A 22,621-nucleotide genomic window follows, 5' to 3' on the forward strand; every position below is an offset into this window, starting at 1 on the left:
GATAGCTGTGTACTTCATTGCTTTTAGTGAGTGAATGAAGGAATCCTTTAGAAAAGAAAACCCAGAATAATGGTATTTGTTAGCTAGCAAATCCTGGCATATTTCCAGTAAAATGTTTTTCAAGTTTAAATTTCTCATTATGTAAATATCAAAATGAAATCTGTGCAGAGAACACCAATTTCCCCCCAATATCCATTCTTTCCTTTTCACATAGTCATAAAACCTTTGATTTTCAGCTAGGCACATGCACACCACAATAAAGACTACATCCTTGTCTCCCTTGCAAGTATGACTGTTCTGGCTGGTGAAATGTGAGGGAAATGATAACGTGTCCTTTAAAACAGTGTGACCGTTTTTTTGTTTGTTTGTTTTGCCTTTTTTCGATCCTTTTGCTTAGAAGTGGATACAATTGTGAGCCATCTTAGACGCTACAGAAGAGGCAATGCTCTATTGTGGAAGAGCACCACACAGAATGATCCTATGTTGCCATACAGTTTTGTTGAAGTGCTACCATTACTGATTTTGACTGCCTATCTCCAGAGTGTTTTACAAGACAGAAATTAACATCATTCTTGCCTAAGGCACTTGTTTTTTCCAGGTCTTTGTTACAGGATATCTGTATTAGCATATTCTAATACAGTATGATATAATATATGGCACTTTTGTAATAGTCAGTGGTTCTAACGGGATAGAAGAAAACTTGCAAGGTAAGTGAAATCACATATATTAACATTCCTGCTTTTCTATTTTTAATCACTTTTTTAAATGAATTTTTACTTCAAAAGATTTTTTTTCTTGCTGTTTATATGAATGATAAAAATAATTAGAAGTTTATTTAATTTATGGTTATACTCAATCTTAGTTCCTGAAGCAAGTCCAAAGAAAAGTTTGATTGCCATAGAACTTTTAATCTGTGAATATTAATATTTAGCCATTTTTATTTATTAACTCTTCTATTATTTGACATTGGTACCCATTATCAAGTAGACAATATCTCAAAATTTAAGTCCTTGGTTATGCTTACATAGCATGTAAGGAAAATACTTTGTAAATTTTCTTTGTCCTTGATATTAACCAGAGTTGACTGAACAGTAGAGGAAAAAGGATTTTGAAAATGGAAATATGAACAAAATGCACCAGTTGAATGAATTGTTTTATTTTTTTCAAATTAATACATAAAATGTTTTATTACTTCTCAAAGGAGAGTCTGCTGCAAGGTCATTTCATACAATATTCGAGGTTAATATATGGCTCCTTTTTATAGCTGAGACTTTGGAGCTTGTTATGAACAATAAATTCATTTGGCCACAAGATTGGAACCCTGGTGCAGAATAGAAAGGGAAGAAGTTGAACCAATTGAAGGAGTAGTACTGATGAAAACAAAAGTTATTGGCCCTGCCTCTCAGAGGCTTTGACATTCTGTGGAAAGGTGGGGGGGATAATAATTTAACCAAAGTTAAAACAATTTATTAGTTTTGAAAGGCTTGTCTTAAAAGCAAGCATTAATGGAAAAGTTTCTGTTTCAGCTAAAAACATACTAAATTCCTAGAAATGGCAACAGTTGTAGTCATTTGTGAAACTGGAAAAATGATCACATGAAAAAATTGACATGAGCACAAAAAGAGAAGATGTACCCTTACTGTTTTCTTTACAATACTGAGCTGTCTTCTATCAGGTGACAAGGATAGGATAGTTTAATCAAGGTGTTTAAAAAATATTGATTTCCTTAATGTGCTTTCAAAGTAGAATCTTTCTGCAGCTACAATTTGCCTTGTTAAAGGCTGCTTCAAAGGAATAAACTCCTTGAAAAGCCAAGTAGCAATATAAGAAAGAGTAAGGAAGCTTGGAATTAAGATCTCAAAACAGACACCCTATACATTGTTATATTTAATAGTCTGTGACCTAGAGTAATGAAGGGGGTCCAGAAGGCCAGTTCACTACTGTAATTAATTCTCAACTTTGCTTAAACCTGCATCATTGGTAAATAAAACAACTTTTCAACCTAGTAAGAGAAGCCAAACAGCAAGAGTTTCGCCACTAATTTATATTACAAATTTAACACAATGAACATGCAAAGAATGTAAAATAAACTTTTACAAATCTGAGAATTTCCTAGGCATTCTGCAGAAATTTTTGAGAAAAAAATCTACTTTTGTCATTTTGTGCCCAGTCTAACCCATTTGAACACCACCATAAATTCCATTTTAATGAAAACAGAAGACTAAATCCTCTTGATTTGAAATTGAGATTTTAGATGACTGACTTGGTTTTCATTTGTAGAAAGGGAATGAGTCTGCTTAATGAAAATCCTAAAATAACAAAACATAGTATTAGTAATGACATCCTTGTTAAATAAACAAAACTAATATCTGTGCTATGTAAAGTTTTTTTAAATATTAGACTGTAGAGAAAAATAGTCAGATATTTACAAGACATGTTATTTTTGTTTCATTTCTGCCTTATGCCATGATGGAGGCAGAGTAGAAGAATATATGCTACTCTAAAGTAGAAAACATTGGCAGAGGCCAATAAACTTCATTTAATGTCTTGTTACTAAGAGTGTATAGAGCATTTCATTTCATAAAGTTTTTATAAAAGTTACTGTTCTCTAGTGACATCACAGCCAGTAAAAATGGCAAGATTGATAATTACAACAAATTGGAAAAAAATACATATATTCATTAATTTTAAATGTAAATCAGTGAAGATAATTGAGACCATTTTCTTAACATTTACACAATACCTCCACATCTAACCAAAATTCAGTCACCATACATGTATCTAAAACATAATTCTGTTCAAGGCCTAGTCAGGATACTAGAATTACAGATAGGAATAAACATAATTGACCTGAGTGACACTAGCAAAATTGTGTACTACAGCACTCCAAGCTTTTGTTCCTCCACAGAAACATTGAGGAGGAAAGGAAAAAAGCAGCAACTGTGTGAACCAAATTTGTTGGCGCTCTGGAAAACAAAGGTTTACAGCAGCTAACACAGTGCCCAGTGAAGAAATCCCATCCTCAAAATGGTAGGAAAGTTTTGTGATTTTTTACTCACCCTTGCCTCCCATGCAGTGGTGCTCTTATTCTTAAAATGACAGAAGCCTGGTTTTCAGTTCCCTCCCTCAAACCAGAAGAGGAAGAATAGACTTTATTTGCAAATCACTGTTTGTCTTTTCTAATCTGTGGGGGGGATTAGAAGGACTGACTCAAGATGCTCATCACTGTTTTGCATAACTTGGAAATCAGGCAAGAAAGAATGGGCACTGCTTGTGAAAGCTGCAAGATGACTGCAGAATCACAGGCACCTGGATATGGGTGAAGACATAAAACAGGCTGTGTAAGGCCTAGAGGAGAAGCTGGGGTGAGATTTTTGAGAAACTGGGCATTCAAAAACAGTTGTACCCAGGGGAAGATATGGAATGCCAAATGAATGCACAGGCAAAACATGCTCACAAAAGATTTAAGAGAGCCTAGGTTTTCATCTTGGTCTGATCCCTAGGATAGAAGCAGGCCTAGCTAAGAGCTGCAGGAGTGCCTTAGCACACAGCTGAAATGCAAAAAGGAGAACTGGCATTCAAGGAAATCTCTAAAAACAGCTGAACATGAGATAATAGGAACAGAGGCTTCAATGATCACACACAAGGGATAGTCTTTGTAAAAATAGCTTGGAAAAGTCTCAAAAACAAATGAACAACAGCGTTCAGCAGTCAGTAACAACTGGTAAACACTGGGAATAGAAGAGAATGTTATATCCAGAATTACAGTATTGTAATAGTGAAATGCCCAATTTTCAACAACAAAAAACCTGTAAGGCATACAGAGAAACAGGGAAATGAGGCCTATTCAATGGAACAGAAACTGGCCTGGCCCACACATTGAACTTACTAGAAAAAGACCTTTAAATATGCTCAAAGAACTAAAGGAAATCAAGAAAGTGATGAATAAAATGAGAATACCAGTGGAGAGAAATTATAAAAAGGAACCAAACAAATTTTGGAGCAGAAAGTTACAATAACAAAATTTTCACTGGAGGGGTTGAACAGCAGATTTGAGCAAGCAAAAGAACTCATCAGCAAAGTTGAAGACAGGACAGTTGAAATAATTGTGTCTAAGAAAACAAAGTAAACAATCTAAGGGATTTGTAAGATACCATCAAATGGAGCAAGAAACATTACAGGAGTCCCAGAAGGAAAAGAGAAAGCTACATAAAGTTTATTTGAAGAAATAATGACAAAAAAGCTTGCCAAATTTGATGCAAGACGTGGATGTACGTATCAGGAGGCTCAACAAACTCCAAATAGGGTAAAGTCAAGAGAGACACCAAGATACATTATAGACGGTCCTTGACCTAGGACAATTTGACTTAGGAATTTTTCAACTTTACGATGGTGTAAAGATGATATGCGTTCAGTAGAAACCATACTTCAAGTTTTGAATTTTGATCTTTTCCCAGGCTAGCAATATGCAGTAAGATATGCACTTATGATGCCTAGCAGTGGCAGAGAGCTGCAGCTCCCAGTCAGCCACATGATCATGAGTAAACATCTAATACACGTACAACTATTCTGTTTTCAGTACAGTATTCAGTTAATTACATCACTTCAAAATAGGCTTTGTATTAGATGATTTTGCCCAGCTACAGGCTAACGTAATTGTTCACAGCACATTTAAGATAGGATAGGCTTAGCTATGATGTTCAGTAGGTTAGGTATATAAAATGCATTTTCGACTTACATTTTCAACTTACCATGGGTTTATCAAGATACAACCCCATTGTAAGTGGAAGAAAATCTGTATAATTAAGCTATACAAAGAGAAAGAATCTTGAAAGCAGCAAGAATGAAGAAACATCACATAAAAGGGATCTTCAATAAGATTATCAGATTTCTCAAAACAAACTGTCAACCTAAAATCTTCTATCTGGCAAAACTGTCCTTCAAAAATGAGGGAGAAATTAAAACATTACCAGACACTGATACAACTGGACCTGCCCTGCAAGAAATGCTAAAGGAAATTCTTCAAGTTGAAATGAAAGGACAAAGGATAGGAACAGGAAACCATATGAAGAAGTAAAGCTCTCCAGTAAAGGTATACATGAACAATTATAGAAGCTAGTATTATAACTTTGCTTTGTAACTCTTTGTTTTCCACACAGTTTAGGAACTAACATATAAAAATACAGTTATTGGTCTATGTTTTTAGTTGGTTTATGTTTTTAGACACAGTGCTTAAAGATGTAATCTTGTGACAGTAATAGTTGAAAGGGAGTGAGGGTGAAGTTATATAAGAGCAAAGTTTTTATGCACTATTGAAGTTAAGCTGCTGTAAATTCAAATTAATGTCATTACTTCATGATGTTAAATGGAATCCCCATGGTAACCACAAAGAAATAGCTATAGAATACACACAAAAGGAAAAAAGAGAATTTTAATGTTTCACTGTAAAACAAAACACAAAAGAAGACACTAACACAGAAAATAAGGAGCAAAAATATTCCATGCAAATAGTAACCAAAAGAGAAGAGTATACTATTATCAGACAAATAGACTTACAACCTTTTTGGATTTAAAGAGACAGAAAAGTACATTGTATGTTAAAAGGTTTTATACAACAACAATGTAACAGTTATATACATTTACACATCTAATAACATCCTCAAAATACATTAAGCCAAACACAACATACCAAAACAGCACTGTTTTCATTGCATCCCATAAGACAGAAAATTCTAGCTGTAAATGCTTACGTTAAAAAAAAAAAATCTGAAATCAACATTCTAACTTTATAACTTAAGGAACTAGAAAAAGAATAGACTAAACCCAAAGCTAGTAGAAGGAAGATTAGAACTAAGATAAGCAAAATACTGAAAAGAAAATCAATAGAAAATTTTGAACTAAAAGCTAGTTCTTTGAAAAGGTTAACAAAGTGGACAAACCTTTAGCTAGATCAATAACAAAAGAGAAGACTCAACTTCTAAAAACAGAAATAAGAGTAGGGTTATTACTAACGAGTCTACAGAAATAAAAAGGATCATAAGAGTACTATGAGCAGTTTTAAACAAGTTGAATAACCTAGATGAAATGGATATATTTCTAAAAACAAAAACACAACCATACTAAGACTGATTCATGAAGAAATTAAAAATCTACATAGACCTATAGCTAGAAAGGAGATTGAATCAGCAGTCAAAAACCTCCCAACAAAGGAAAATCCTGCAACCTCTGGCTTTACTCAATTCAACCAAACATTTAAAGAAGAAATAACTCCAGTCCTCAAACCTTTCAAAAAAATTCAATAGGCGGGAACACTTCCTAATCCATTGTATAAGGCCAGTATTGCCCTGATACCAAAGCCAGCCAATGACAACACAAGAAAAGAAAGTTAAAGACCAATACCCGGATGAATATTGATGCAAACATCTTAAAAGTATTAGCAAACTGAATTCAAGAGCACATTAAAAGTTTTATACATTTTGAACAAGTGGATTTATTGCTGCAATGCAAGGATGGTTCAACAGATGAAAATCCAATCAAATACAATACACTGCATTAGCAGAATGAGGGTCCCACATGGATCCCATCAGTTGATGCTGAAAAAGAATGTGACAAAATTCTTTTTGATTAAAAAAAACCCACCACCTCCCCCTAGGAATTGAAGGAAGCAACCTCAATATAATAAAGACCACATATGAAAACCTTATAGCTAACATCATACTCTATGGAGACGGACTGAAAGCATTTCCTAACGATCAGGAACAAGACAAGGATGCAGCTTTTACTACTGCTATTCAACATAGTGTTGGAAGTTCGAGGCATAGTAATTAGTCAAGAAAAAGACTGAAATTAGAAAGGAAGAAGTAAAATTATCTCTGCAGAATACATGATCCTATATGTAGAAAACACTAATGATCCCTGCACCCACAAATCTGTTAGAACTTGAAACAAATCAGCAAAGTTGAAGCATACAGAAGCAACACACAAAATCAGTTTCCTTTCTGTACACTAACATGAACAACCCAAAACAGAAATTAGGATAACTCCCTTTACAATAGCATCAAAAACAATAATATACATAGGAATTAACTTAATGAAGGTGAAAGACTTGTACACTGAAAACCACAAAACATTGCTGAATGATGTTAAAGATGACATATAAATGGAAAGACATCCCATGTTCATAGATTGGAAGACTTAATACTGGTATGATGTCAGGTGATCTACAGATTCAATGTAATCCACTTCAAAATCTCAATGACATTTTTTACAGAAATAGAAAAATAAGCAGAATATCTAGGATCCCCAAATAGCCAAAACAATCTTGAAAAAGATTAAAGATGGAAGGCTCACACTTCCTGATTTCAAATTTTACTGCAAAGCTACAATAATCAAAGAATAAAGAATCCAGAAATCCTCACATATATGGTCAAATGATTTGGGGGAAGTGCACCAAGACCATTTAATGGGAAAGGACAGTGTTTCCAACAAATGGTGTTGGGAAAATAGGATATCCACATGCAAAAGAATGAAGTTGGATTTTTATCTAACACCATATAGAAAAATTAATTCAAATGGATCAAAGACCTAAACCTAAGACTTAACTCCACTCTTAGAAGAAAACAGGGGAAAAGTTTCAGGACTTTGGATTTGGCAGTGATTTCTTGGATATGACACCAAAGTCATAGGCATCAGAAGAAAAAACAGACAAACTGGGCTTCATCAAAAATTAAACATTTATGTATCAAAGGACACTATCAACGGAGTGAAAAAAGCAATCCACAGAATGGGAGAAAATATTTGCAAATCACATATCTGATGAGGGATTAATATCCATTAATGTATTAAAAACTCCTAAAATGCAACAACAGCAATGAGACAACCCAAATCAAAACTGGGCAAAGGACTTGAATAGACAGGAATCCAAAGAAGATACAGAATGGCCAATAAGCACGTGAAAAAATGCTCAACATCACTAACCATTTGGGAAATGCAAATCAAAACCATGATGAAATACCACTTCATACCCATTAGGGTGGCTATTATTGGGGAAAAAAAAACGTGTTGACAAGTATGTGGAGAAACTGGAACTTTTGTGTATTGCTGCTAGGAATATAAAGTGGTATAGCTGCTGTAGAAAACAGTATGGCAGTTCCTCAAAAAAATTAAATACAGAATTAGCATTTGATTCAGCAATTCCACTTCTGGGTATTTATACAAAAGAACAGAAAACAGGGGCTTGAAGAGATACTTGCACATGTATGTTCATGGAAGCATTATCTCAGTAGCCAAAAGGTGAAATGACTCATGTTCATTGACTGATGAATGAATAAGCAAAATGTGGTAGATACATACAGTGGAATATTATTCAGTCATACAAAGGAATGAAATTTGGATACATACTATAGTGCTGATGAACCCTGCAGACATGGTAAGTGAAATAAGCCACACACAAAAGGACAAATACATGATTCTACTTACATGAAGTACTGAGAATATTTAAATACTTAAAGTAGAATGTTGGCTACCAGGGTGTTGAGTGAAGGAATGGGGAGTTATTGTTTAATGGGTACAGTGTTCAGTATGGGATGATGAGAAAGTTCTGGAGATGGATGGTGGTGATGGTTGCACCAGTGTGAATATAATTAATGCCACTGAATTGTATACGTAAAAATGGAACATCTTATGTATGTTTTTCTACCATAAAAACTTCTTTAAACCACCAAAAAAAGTCATATAACCTAGCTATTAAAAAAAAAAAAAGGTTATCAAGCCACAAGACACAGAGGAAGGTTAATTTGTATATGGCTAAGTGAAAGAAGACAGTCTGAAAAGGCTACATACTGTATGACTCCAACTATATGACATTCTGGAAAACTATAGAGATAGTAAAGGGATTAGTGGTTATCACTGTGAGATTGGGAAGGGTGAGTAGATGGAGCACAGGAGATTTTTAGGGTGGTGAAATTATTCAACATGATACTGTAGTGGTGGACACATAAAATGATGCATTTGTCAAAATCCATAAAACTATAACAAAAAGAGGAGCCTTAATGTAAACTATAGACTTTTGTTAACGTTGTTTCATTTGTTTCATTTAATTTATAATTGTTTCATTTATATTAGCAAATGTAGCACACTAGTACATTTTACATAGATGTTTAATAGTAGGGAAAACTGTATGGGAGAGGGAAGTATATGGGAACTCTGCACTGTCTTCTCAATCATTCTATAAATCTGTAACTTTTAAAAAAATAGTCTGTTAAAAAATTTGATGAGGGTTTTTCGTTTTGTATACTCTAGTGTCTCAAGCTCATATGTATTAGTTGTAAGTGAATGATGGGTAAATGAATGAGCGAATGAATGAATCAGTGGCACTAGTGACAGATTCAATTCACAGTGCTCACACTGGGCTAGACTGTTGGGAAAAGTCAGTGTGTACCGACTGAGGGATTAATAACCAGAATATTTGAAGAACTTAAATGCAACAACAGCAACAAGAGACAACCTAGTTCAAAATAAGCAAAGGACTTGAATAGGCAGGTATCCAAAGAAGATATACAGATGACCAATAAGCACATGAAAAGATGCTAAACATCACTAATTAGGGAAATGCAAATCAAAACCACAATGAGATACCACTTCACACCTATTAGGATGGCTATTAAAACAAACAAACAAACAAAAACAAGTGTTGGCAAGGATGTGGAGAAACTGGCTTGAAGGGGAAGTTGTTCACAGGTGGGCTGTTACGTTTGCCCAGAGCTTGCTCCTCTGCCTCAACCATTTACTAGCCTAGACCTTTGGTGTTCAGAACTCCCACTGCTCCAAGCTACTCCACAACTCTTCATACGTCCTGAAAGTTGCCATTGGTTTTTTTCTATTATATTTCAGGGTAACTACACAGTTGGAAAAACTGAAGAAACTGTTCTGGCCTAATGAATTCTTTATTTTGCTCCTAATAAGGTGAAAACCTCACATTCTGCAAAATCATGCCCTAAAATTAAAAGCCTTTTGGGGAAAATAAGTTTGGAATTTTGTAACCTGAGCAGTAACAAAAACTAGAATCCTAAATTTCCACTAGTATCTGTACTGCAAATTAGTCCATCTTCGGTATACTTAAACTTTTGGGCTTGTGTTTCTTTCAGATATAGATCCTTGAAATCAATTGCTTCTCATAGAGAAACGATTTTCATCAATATATTAAAAATATGATCTAAAGGTAGCTGCCAATGATAGGGATAGAGCAGGATAGTTACACAGGTAGTTTTAGAAGTCCCACTAGGGGATTATAGACACAAAGGGAACTTCGGGAGACCATTGTAAGCTAATGAACACTCAAGAAAGCAATCAGAACACTATGAAACAAAACAGGTCTTAACAATGAAACCATGCAATAAAAGCATGAGATATGCCCCAGGCCATTAAGTGAAAAAACAAGGCCTGCAGCCTGCTGGTCAAGGTCAGCAAGATAATGATCTTTAGGACATGCACCTGAGCATGTACCAAGGACAGGAATACAGGGGAAAGGTGGCATTCCAAAGTAGAAGACCCTCATACTGAAACCTGAGATGATTTAACATATTTTAGTCTATGTTACCACCCTTCTGCTGATTTGAATAGCACCATGACAGTCCCCGTTTGACCAAATAGGGTCAAAAACTCCTCTGCCCCACCCAAAGGAGGAGCTAGTGATGTAAGTGTGATGTCTACTCAAAGAATGTGGAAGAAGGTGGTCTTCTCCCACTTCCCACTTTTCCTTTGATTATAAAAACGTAGCCCACTTAGTTCTTGGGGCAGAGCTCTCTTGCCTGCCCACTTGTATCCTTCACAAGCATCCTATACTAAAAAATCCACTTCTTACCTCCCACTTTGTCCCTCACCGAATTCCTTCTGCACAGACATAAAGAACCTGTGAGTCATTAAGTCCTGAGACAAGTTGTGTGGTTTCACCTTCATCAATCAACGCTTTTTTTCTAATCACCGGGTGAAATGTCTTCATGCCTTACCTGTACTTGCAGCTTCCCCAGGCAGCTTAACACAGTGAAAGCCACTAAAGCCACTCCTTGCCCTTAATTAGGATTTTCATCTTTTCTCTTAGGGTCTTCATACATTGCTAAAAGTTTCTCCTTAGCTGTGAGAAAGTTTGCCTCTGGATGCCTCAACACATTAGCTTACTGGGAAAAATCATGTTTGACCAATGCAACTTTCACATAGGATTAATATTACTCCCCTATTTACCGACTGCAAATGAACTAATAATATACGTGACAGAAACACACATACCTTGCAATAGGACAGACTGTGTTTCAGGGTATAATAACTTTCAGTCTTATTTAGAGAACAAAGAAGGATTAACTTGTTTAATTTCTTTTACCTTTTGGTGTTTCATTTTCTGCCTTTGTAACAAAAAAGCAGTGATTTGGGTTCACTGTGCTATTTCTTCAATGTTCTCCATGACCTACAGAAAATAAGAATTAAGATGTTTTCTCCATCTCAATTTTTCTTTATATGCACACCTGCCAACACATCTTTATTTTATTCACACATAGTCATCCACCCCTTCTGTTTGTGATATGAAGAGTTGAGGTGAACTAGCCTAGAACATACAAATAAGCCGCACAACGCTCCTCAGAACACAGAAGAGTTGTGTCAGCACCTCCATTCAGATCTCACAGAAGAAAGTGTCCCTGCCTTTCTTCACTGCCTGTTTTCTGTTACCTGAAGTTCTAACAAACCTGGTGAATTTTTTTTAAAGATATTACAAATGATAAAGAGAGTATGGGGAAAAGATTGCTAGTGAGTCATTCTAACGGCAATAAAAATTAATAACTGATGGCAAGAAAACAAGAAAGTAGCAAAAACAAAACAAAACAACAAAAATCAGGACTAAAAACCAAAACAAAGCAAAACAAAAAACCCTGTGGCTAGCTAGGACTATTTAATGTAGGGACAATTCCCTCCATAGCCAATGAGCCCTAAGTCTAACCCATATCTGTGGAAGCATAAGCGCAGTACAAAAAACTTGGGGGCTTCCCTGGTGGCGCAGTGGTTGAGAATCTGCCTGCCAATGCAGGGGACACGGGTTCGAGCCCTGGTCTGGGAAGATCCCATATGCTGTGGAGCAACTAGGCCCGTGAGCCACAACTACCGAGCCTGCGCGTCTGGAGCTTGTGCTCCGCAACAAGGGAGGCCGCGACAGTGAGAGGCCCGTGCACCGCGATGAAGAGTGGCCCCCACTCGCCACAGCTAGAGAAAGCCCTTGCACAGAAATGAAGACCCAACACAGCCAAAAATAAATAAATAAGTAAAAAAACAAACAAAATTAAAAAAAAAAAAAACTTGGGGTTTAAATCCTTGTCCTACCACCTTCTGATGTGTGATCTTGATCTTAACCTCTCTAAGCCTCAGTTTTCTCTTTTGTAGGGTGAGAATAATACCACCTGCCTCACAATGGGTGTTAAGACTTAAAATTTTGAGTTCTCCTTCTCCGATATGAAATATCAATCACAGTGCCTGGCACCTACAGACACCTGATGTTCATGATTACATATTACACTGCTTGCTTTTCATTTGAAGAGCTGTACTTTCAGAACTATTGCATTATTGCAATAGGGATGCATAATCACAATCTAAATGTATGCTAGGACTTTAGGCTGTAGGTTTACTTAATGAACGAATTGAAAAGATTGCCTAGGGAGGTTTATATTCCAGAGGCACACAGGGTGACACAAACAAACCTATCAGAAGGGAGTGATAAAATAAATAAAGCTTTATGGTGTGGTGGCAAGAGGAGTTCCCTGGTGAAAGCAGGTCATTAATAAAATTTAAAATAGAATGTACCATCATGCTGTGATTTTCATAACAAATACGAGCTAATAGCATTAAGCAATTCCCAGTCCCCGTGATCAACTTTATTTTCATGACACAGATCTTGTCACATGCAGTAAAAGGCATTTCTTTTTGCTTTTCTTAAAGTAATGGCCTTGCAGTTACTGATAGACTGTTTGACCTTGAAAAAATAAGTGGTCAGTCAGCTAATTTTGTGAGCTATGCCCAATACCTTATCTAGATTTTTACCCTCTGTTGTGACATCTTTTTTGCCTCCATTAAAAGAAAGCAGCAATTTAATACTTGAGTTCCAAAACTCTTTTCTCAATGAAACCAGAGTACCTCTGTGTGGAAAGACTCCAAGGTAGCTTCTATTTTATTATAAACAGGAAGAGGTCGACTTGTTTTTTATGTGTGTACATTTTCTAAAAAATAATTGAGTTTTTACCATCCCATTGAACATTCTGAAAAAAAAATTAAGAGGCAAACCTTTTGAAGAGAGATGTTACTGGTGAATTACAAACACGGATACTTGTGCATTCAAGCATTACTGGCAGTCAACCATTCCTACATTTTTTCCTGTCAGACTTAGCCTTACTTGTGTTAATATTCCCAGTTAAAACCATGCTCAATAATAAATTTTCAGTTCTCTGAGAATTTCTTCACTGGTTACTTTACCATCAGGCATTTTACAAATGAATGTAGTTCCAGACAATATCATTACAAATTTAGCAAAAATCAACAAACTCACCAAACCATTAAAATACATGATTTCACTCAATTACAAAGTAGAGGAACACATCTCAATCTCTTGATAACTCAAAAGTTAATTTTGAGCATATTAAAATGAATCATCTGACAGTATCATTTAATAACAGCATCTCTTTCTGGCTTTTTATTGTGAAATATACATAATAAGATTTACCATTTTAACCATTTTTAACTGTACAGTTCAGTTCCATACTGTTGTACAATCATCACTGCCATGCATCTCCAAAACTTTTTCATAATCCCACACTGAAACTGTAGTCATTAAATAACTCCCCATTCTCCTACTCTTAGCCCCTGGTAACAACCATTTTACTTTCTGTCTCTATGAATTTGATTACTCTAGATACTTCAAATAAGTGAAATCATGTAATACTTATCTTTTGTGTTTGGCTTATTTCACTTAGCATACTGTCTTGAAAGTTCATCCATGTTGTAGCATGAATCAGAATTTGATTCCTTTTTAAGGCTAAATAATATTCCATTGTATTTATGTACCACTTTGCGTTTATCAATTCATTCCTTTTTTAAAAAATGTTTTATTTAAGTATAGTTGATTTACAATGTTGTGTTAATTTCTGCTGTACAGCAAAGTGATTCCATTATACATATATATACAGTCTTTTTAAAAATATTCTTTTCCATTATGGTTCATCACAGGATATTGAATATAGTTCCCTATGCTATACAGTAGGACCTTGTTGTTATCTATTCTATATATAACAGGTTGCATCTCCTAACCCCAAACTCCCACTCCATCCCTCCCCCACCCCCATCCCCTGGTAACCACAAGTCTGTTCTCTATGTCTCTGAGTCTATTTCTGTTTCATAGATAAGTTTATTTGTGTTATATTTTAGATTCCTCATATAAGTGATATCACATGGTATTTGTCTTTCTACTTGCTTCGCTTAGTATGATAATCTCTAGATCCATCCATGTTGCTGCAAACAGCATTATTTCATTCTTTTTTCATGGCTGAGTAGTATTCCATTGTATATATGTACAACATCTTCTTTACCTATTCATCTGTCAGTGGATATTTAGGTTGTTTCCATGTCTTGGCTATTGTGACTAGTGCTGCTGTGAACATAGGGGTGCATGTATCTTTTTGAATTATAGTTTTGTCTGAATATATGCCCAGGAGTGGGATTGCTGGATTATTTGGCAGCTCTGTTTTTAGCTTTTTGAGGAAACTCCGTTTTCCATAGTGGCTGCACCAGTTTACATTCCCACCAACAGTGTAGGAGGGTTTGCTTTTCTCCACACCCTCTCCAGCATTTGTTGCTTGTAGACTTTTTAATGATGGCCAGTCTGACCAGTATGAGGTGATACCTCATTGTAGTTTTGATTTGCATTTCTCTAATAATTAGAGACGTTGAGCATCTTTTCATGTACCTGTTGGCCGTCTGTATGTCTTCTTTGGAGAAATGTCTATTTAGTTCTTCTGCTATTTTTTGATTGGGCTGTTTGGTTTTTGTTGAGTTGTATGAGCTGTTTGTATATTTTAGAGATTAAGCCCTTGTTGGTTGCATCATTTGCAAATATTTCTCCCATTCCGTGAGTTGTCTCTTTGTTCTGTTTATGGTTTCCTGGCTGTGCAAAAGCTTATAAGTTTGATTAGGTCCCATTTGTTTACTTTTGCTTTTATTTCTATTGCTTTGGGAGACTGACCTAAGAAAACCTTGGTACAATTTATGTCAGAGAATGTTTTGCCTATGTTCTCTTCTAGGAGTTTTATGATGTCATGTCCTATGTTTAAGTCTTTAAGCCATTTAGAGTTTATTTTTGTGTATGGTATGAGGGTGTGTTCTAACTTCATTGATTTACATGCAGCTGTCCAGTCAATTCATTCCTTGATGGACATTTGGGTGGTTTCCATCTTTTGGCTATTGTGAATAATGCTTCTGTGAACAGTGGTATACAAATAACTATTTGAGCTCCTGACTTGGATTCACTTATGTATATACCCTGAAGTGGAATTGCTGGATCATATAGTGATTCTATGTTTAATTTTTTTGCAGTCACTTCCCATTCCAAACTCAACCCTAGGCAACCACTTGCATAGTATCTTCAAGGTTCATCCATGTTATAGCATTAATCTTAATATAAGTGCAAGCATGCAATCTGTGGTCTTTTGTGGCTGGTATCACTTAGCATAATGGAGATTTATCCATGTTACAGTGTGTGTCAATACTTTGTCCCTTTTTATGGCTGAATAGTATTCCATTTTATGGACATACCATATCTAGTTGATGAATATTTAGATTATTTCCACTTTGGGTTTATTATGAATATTGCCACTATGGACATTCAAGTCTTTGTATAGACATATGTTTTCATTTATTGTGGGTTGTTATCTAGGGATGGGATTGCTGGATATTAAGATAAATTTATGTTTAACTCTTTAAGAAACTGCTAAACTGTTTTCCACAGTAGCTATACTATTTATTTCTTCTTTTCTTTTTTCTTTTTTTAAATTGAAATATAGTTGATGTACAATATTATTTTAGTTTCAGGTGTCCTACATAATGATTTGACATCTGCATACATTATGAAATAATAAGTCTAGTTCATCTGTCCCATACAAAGTTATTATAATATTATTGATCATATTCCTTATGCCGTATGTTACATCCCCATGACTTATATAACTGGAGGTTTGTACCTCTAAATCCCCTTCACCTATTTTGTCCACCATCCCTCCTTTCTGGCAACCACCCATTTGTTCTCTGCATCTATGAGTCTGTTTTTATAGATTCTTCCTTTTGTAATTTTTATATTTCTAGCTGTGGTTTCTTCTTTTCTGCTTATGTAAGTCCCTTTAACATTTCCTGTAAAGCCAGTTTAGTGGTGCTGAACTCTCAGCTTTGGCTTGTCTGAAAAACTCTTTATCTCTCCCTCCTGGGTAGAGTATTCTTGTTTGTAGGTTTTTTCCTTTCCTCACACTGAACATACTGTGCTGTTCCCTTCTGACCTGCAAAGTTTCTGCTGAGAAGTCAGCTGACAGTGTTATGAGTTCCTTTGTACATCACTAGTTGTTTTTCCCTCACTGCTTTTAAGATTCTCTCTTAACCTTTAATTTTTTGCCATTTTTAATTACAGTGTGTCTTGGCGTGGACCTCTTTGGGTTCATCTTGTTTGGGACTCTCTGTGCTTCCTGGACCTGGATGTGTTTCCTTTCCTAGGTTAGGGAAGTTTTCAACTATTATTTCTTCAAATAAATTCTCTGCCCCTTTCTCTCTCTCTTCTCAATTTCTGAGACCTCTATAATGTGGATGTTAGTACTCTTGATGTTGTCCCAAAGGTCTCAAACTATCCTGATTTTAAAATCTTTTCTTCTTTTTTCTGTTCAGCTTGGGTGATTTCCACTACTCAGTTTTATTTTTTTACATATACATGTAACAAATATACATGTTAACAAATTCCCAGTATACAATATAGTATGATTAACTACAGTCATCATGTTGTACTTTAGATTTCTTCATTTATTCATCCCTACATAACCGCAACTTTGCAACCTTTTGACCAGCGTCTCCCCACTTCTCCCACTTCCTTACCCCCATAACCACCCTTCTTCTACTCTCTGTTCTGTGTAACTTTTTGTAAGTAAAACATATAAATGTGGGACTTCCCTGGCAGTCCAGTGGTTAGGACTCTGCACTTCCACTGCAGGGGGCGCGGGTTCGATCCCTGGTCGGGGAACTAAGATCCTGCAAGCCGCGCAGTGTGGCCAAAAAAAAAAAATAGATTAAAAAAAACATAAATGAGGTCCTGCGGTATTTTTCTTTCTTTGTCTGGCTTATTTCACTTAGCACACTGTCCTGCAGGTCCATTCATGTTGTTGCAAATGGCAGGATCTCCTTTTTAAAGGCTGAGTAATATTTCGTTGTATATACCACCATTTCTTTATCCATTCATCCATTGATGGACACAGGTTGTTTTCATATCTTGGCTATTATAAATAATGCTGCAATAAACATGGGAGCACAGCAATCTCTTTGAGGTACTGATTTCATTTCCTTTGGGTATATACCCAGAAGAGGGATTGCTGGATTATATGGTAGTCCTATTTTTAATTTTTTGAGGAACCTCCATAACATTTTCTATAATGGCTTAACCAATTTACATTCCCACCAACAGTGTACAAAGTTTCCTTTTTTTCCAACATCCTTGCCAACACTTATCTTTTATCTTTCTGATAATAGTCATGAGGTAATATTTCATTGTGGTTTTGATTTGCATTTCCCTGATGATTAATGATAGTGAATACCTTTCATATACTTGTTAGCTATTTGTATGTCTTCTTTGGAAAAATGTCCATTCAGGTCCTTTGCTCCTCTCCTCCTTTTTGGTCACATACACAAAGGAAAAAACTAATTTCTCGAAACTCCGGGAAATTTTTTGTCTCCTTCATGGGCTTATGTATTAAGATGTAATTGGTCCTATGACACTCAGTAAGAAGAGAGAGGAATCTTACTTGAACTTAAGGTTTAAAAAAAAATAAAACTTGCTATTAACTCATAAGAAATCCTACACTTAAAATCCCATTTGACTGCTTTATAAACTGTTATTTTAATATTTCATTTATTTAGAATTATAGGGGTAAAAAGGCATTCCACATACATTTCTCTGAGAACTCAAAGAATGAGCTTAGCATGCTGGAGAGGCCCATTTTAAAATTGGGTTGGTTGGTTTTTTTTGCTATTGAGTTGTATGAGTTCCTTATTTATTTTGGGTTTTAACCCCTTTTCTGATATATGTTTGCAAATATTTTCTCCCATTCCTTAGGTTGCATTCTCATTTTGTTAATTATTTCTTTTGCTGTGTGAAGATTTTTAGTTTGATGTAGTCCCTCTTGTTTATTTTTGCTTTTGTTGCCTGAGCTTTTGGTGTCATATCCAAAAAATCATTGCAAATGCCAAGGAGCTTTTTCCCTATATTTCCTTCTAGGAGTTTTATGGTTCAGGTCCTGCATGTAAGTATTTAATTCATTCTGAGTTGATATTTGTGTGTGATGCACCATAGTGGTCCAATTTCATTCTTTTCTATGTGGCTATCCAATTCTCCCAACACCATTTATTGAGAAGACTATCCTTTGTATATTCTTGGCACTCTTGTCAAAAATTCACTGACTGTACATGATGGGATTTATTTCTGGTTTCTCAATTCTGTTCCATTATCTATGTGTTTCTTTTTATGCCAGTACCATACTGCCTTGATTACTGTAGCTCTGTAATATAATTTGAAACCAGGAAGTATGTTGCCTCCAACTCTCCTCTTTTGCAAGATTGCTTTGGCTATTCAGAGTCTTTTGTGGTTTCATACAAATTTTAGGATTGTTTTTTCTATTTCTGTGAAAAATGCTATTGGAATTGTATGGTTTTCATTGTACAGATCTTTCACCTCCTTGGTTAAATTTATTCCTAAGTATTTTATTCATTTTGACACTACTGAAGATAGGATTGTTTTCTTGATTTCCTTTTTGTATAGATCACTGTTTGTGTAGAGAAATGCAACTGATTTTTATATGCTGATTTTTGTATCCTGCAACTTTACTGAATTCATTTATTTGTTCTAACAGTTTGTTAATGAGTGTTTAGGGTTTTCTACATATATGATCATGTCATCTGCAAACAGAGATAATTTAACTTCTTCCTTTCATATCGGGATGTTTTTTCCTTTCTCTTCTTTTCTTTTCTTTGTCTAATTGCTCTTGCTAGTACTTCCAGTACTATGTTGAATAGAACTTGTGAGAGTGGGCATCCTTGCCTTATACTGAATCTTAGAGAAAAAGCTTACAGTTTTTCCCCATCGATAATGATGTTAGCTGTGGGATTTTCATAAATGGCCTTTATTGTGTTGAGGAAGTATCTTTTTATACCTATTGTGTTGAGAGTTTTTATCATGAATGGATGTCAAACTTTGTCAAATGCTTTTTCTGCATCTACTGTGATGATGTGGTTTTTATCTTTCATTCTGTTAACGTGGTGTATCACATTGACTGATTTTTGTATGTTAAACTAACAGGTTTGTAATTTTTGATTGGATGTTAGATATGCGAATTTTACCTGTTGGGTATTGGATTTGTTTTTTTTTGTATTATTGAGCTTTGATCTTGGATGCAGTTATTTGGAAACAATTTGATGCTTTCAGTTCTTGCTTTTAAGGTCTGTTAGGCAGGACTGGAGCAGTGCTCAATCTAGGGCTAATTATTCCCCACTACTGGGGAAACACTCTTCTGTGTACTCTACCTATTACCCAATGAATAATTAGGATTTTTAGTCTTATTATTGGGAACAGGCACTTTTCCTAGCCTTGTGTGAGTACTGGGTACCTCTAATCCCTTCAGGTAATTCTTACCCTAACCTCAAGTATTTTCCTACTATATATGTGCTGATTATTACTCAGCTGAATGCTTGAACTGAAGATCTCTGAAATTCTCTCTCTTTGCAGCTCTCTCTTTTCCAGTACTCCATTCAGTGAACTATAGCCACATTGATCTTTCTGGACTCTCAGCTTCATCTTCTCAATTCAGGGAATCTACCAAGCTCGGCCTGGGCCATCCCCCCAAACCCCTGTGCCACAGCCTGGAAACTCCTTCAAGGCAATAATCTGAGGCAATCATTGGCTCATCTCAACTGTTTCCCATCTCTTGGGGATCACGATCCTTTGTCTCCTGTCGTCCAATGTCTTGAAAACCACTGCTTAATGTATAATGTCCATTTTTTAATTGTTTCAAGTAGTAGGTAAATCCAGGCCCTGTTACTCCATCTTGGTCAGAAGCAGAAGTCTCACGATACTTTTAAAACATGAACTGACCTACAAGCTTCCCAAAGATTTGCCTATACTTGTAGGTAAAAATCCTCCTCCTCCTCCTCCCTGTGTACCAGCCCACTTCAAATTACTTCTGGAGAAATCAGTCCCTTACAGTAATCTGTGTAACACATTATAGCTAACATCGTAATTTCACATATTGAGATAACATGGTTTTCTTTGGCGAAAAAAGGTGACTTGTATCACATAGCTAGTAAGAAATTCATCTTCACATGAAAAACCCATAGAAAAAATTTTGGGGTCAACCATTTTTTGGATAGATCCAAATCCCATGTAATAACCACCATCTAATCTAGGGCTTTAAAATAAGCACTTCATTTTGAATTTACTCACTGTGGTGGACACTGGTACTACTTGTCTCTACCAGGCTGATATCATACTGGATCGAATTGGCCCTCTGAAGGTGGCCCTTCCTGACAGTAAAGAGGAAAGAAACACACAAATGGAAAATGGGTAAGTGGAAAACCGGAAAGAAAGTTTTAAGTTGAATATGTGGAGGTACATTTTCTTTTCCACAACTCTCTGAAACTGCCAGAGCTTCCCTAAAACCATGCCCCATTATTTAACAAATCCACCAGGGCAGGTAGGTCATCTGTGGGGACCTCAGATGCTGATGATGCCACTTAGTCTTCCTCCTTTAAGACAGCAGAACTGTTGTATTTTAGTGTAATGTTTTTGTGCTCTTCTTCAAGTGGCTAGCTTTCATTATTAGTTGGGACCCTTATGTGACATGGGGTGGCTTTAGTCAACTATTGAAAAACTCATTTGCACCTTTTTAAGGTTGCAGTTCATCAATCTTTTTGGTCATCGAGTCAATTAATATAGGTTCTAATTGTATTCAGGTGTCATGACAGAGTTAAAAAACTACTTTTAATATTAAATAAGATTTTGGAATGTACACTTTCTTTCAGTTTTTTTCAATAAGTCAGTGCCTAAAATATTACCTTACATTAATGAAAATGAATTCAAAACCACTTTTACCATAGCAAAATGAAAGTGGTTTCTAAAAATACACTGATTCCTCCTCGTGAAACACAATTGGTTCTAGCCTGGAGTTCAGCATTAGTGGGTTATCATTTTGGACCTCATTCAAATACGGCATTAATTAGTTATTAAATTTCAAAAGGCCCTCAGCTTAAAGCAATTTCAACCACTGATGGACCTAAAAAATACTACAGTAAACAGTGACTTGTTTTAATTCTTGAAAGCACCACATTTCAGACAAATACATTTCACCTGGTCAGCATGCATGAGCCTAAATCTTACGACTAGATTCTATAAGCAATACCTACTCATGTTGTTTTTCAAATTCTGCTCTTGATATTGACAAGACACATGTAAAAATACCTCTGCTTGTGTTGTCATTTAAAAATGGAAAAGATACAATCTGAAGCATATTGCAACCCTATCTGAAAATTATTCAACAATATTATTTTTGTAAGAATGTTAATGATGATATTTTTCTCATTAAATTTACATTCATTTTCCAAATGTTTTAAATGAAAATGTTTAACTTTTGTATACAGCAAAAAGTTGCTTATTTTTAAATAAAGCATACATATGAAAAGAGTAGATAAAAATGTTTATGTCCAGTTTAAAAATCAGTAATAGACCCTTATGTACACAGCACAAGATTAGAAACAGGCTATTAATGTTGTGTGTCTTCTCTAATTGCTTCCCTTTCTCTCCCCACCAGAGGTAACCATCATTCTGTATTTTGTGCTAACCAGTCTCTTACTTTTTTTATATACTTTTACCAATTATATATATATGACTCTAACCAACACATCATTTAGTTTTGTCTAGTTTTAAACTTTATATGAATGGGATCATACAGTTATGTTTTCTTACATGACTTGCTTCTTTCATGTAAAATTATGTTTCTAAGATTCACCCAGTCAATTTGTGTAACTGTAATTCATTTCTGCTTATATATTATTCTTTTATAATAACATACCACAACTTATTTGTCCATTCTTTTGTTGATGGGTACTTTGGTAATTTCCAGTTTTTTGCTATTATGAATAGTTCTACTATAAACTCCTGGTATACATGTGTGAGTTTCTGTAAGGTACAGACCCAGAAGTGAAACTGCTTGGTTGCAGCACATATACTTTTTTAACTTTACATGACATTTGCAAACTGAATCAAAAGTGTTCAAAACTGTTTCAAACTCTAAAATCTCACATT

At 35.4% G+C, this 22,621-nt stretch overlaps 1 protein-coding gene across 9 annotated transcripts in view; it reads right to left on the reverse strand.

Moving 5' to 3' along the window:
• Nucleotides 1-1,140: 1,140 nt before the first annotated feature.
• Nucleotides 1,141-22,621, reverse strand: part of NRG4 (neuregulin 4) — a 134,002-nt gene continuing 112,521 nt past the window's right edge. For all 9 annotated transcript variants that reach the window (XM_007173425.2, XM_007173427.2, XM_007173426.2 and 6 more), the window contains 3 exons: nucleotides 20,765-20,844; nucleotides 11,375-11,458; nucleotides 1,141-2,309 (listed from right to left, as the gene is read on the reverse strand). In XM_007173425.2, the coding sequence (XP_007173487.1) occupies nucleotides 11,442-11,458; nucleotides 20,765-20,844 (97 nt within the window). In that variant the 3' untranslated portion in view covers nucleotides 1,141-2,309; nucleotides 11,375-11,441. The remainder of the gene's footprint in view (nucleotides 2,310-11,374; nucleotides 11,459-20,764; nucleotides 20,845-22,621) is intronic.

The sequence above is a fragment of the Balaenoptera acutorostrata genome, chromosome 3 (assembly GCF_949987535.1).
Source record: "Balaenoptera acutorostrata chromosome 3, mBalAcu1.1, whole genome shotgun sequence".
Classification (NCBI taxonomy): Eukaryota; Metazoa; Chordata; class Mammalia; order Artiodactyla; family Balaenopteridae; genus Balaenoptera; species Balaenoptera acutorostrata.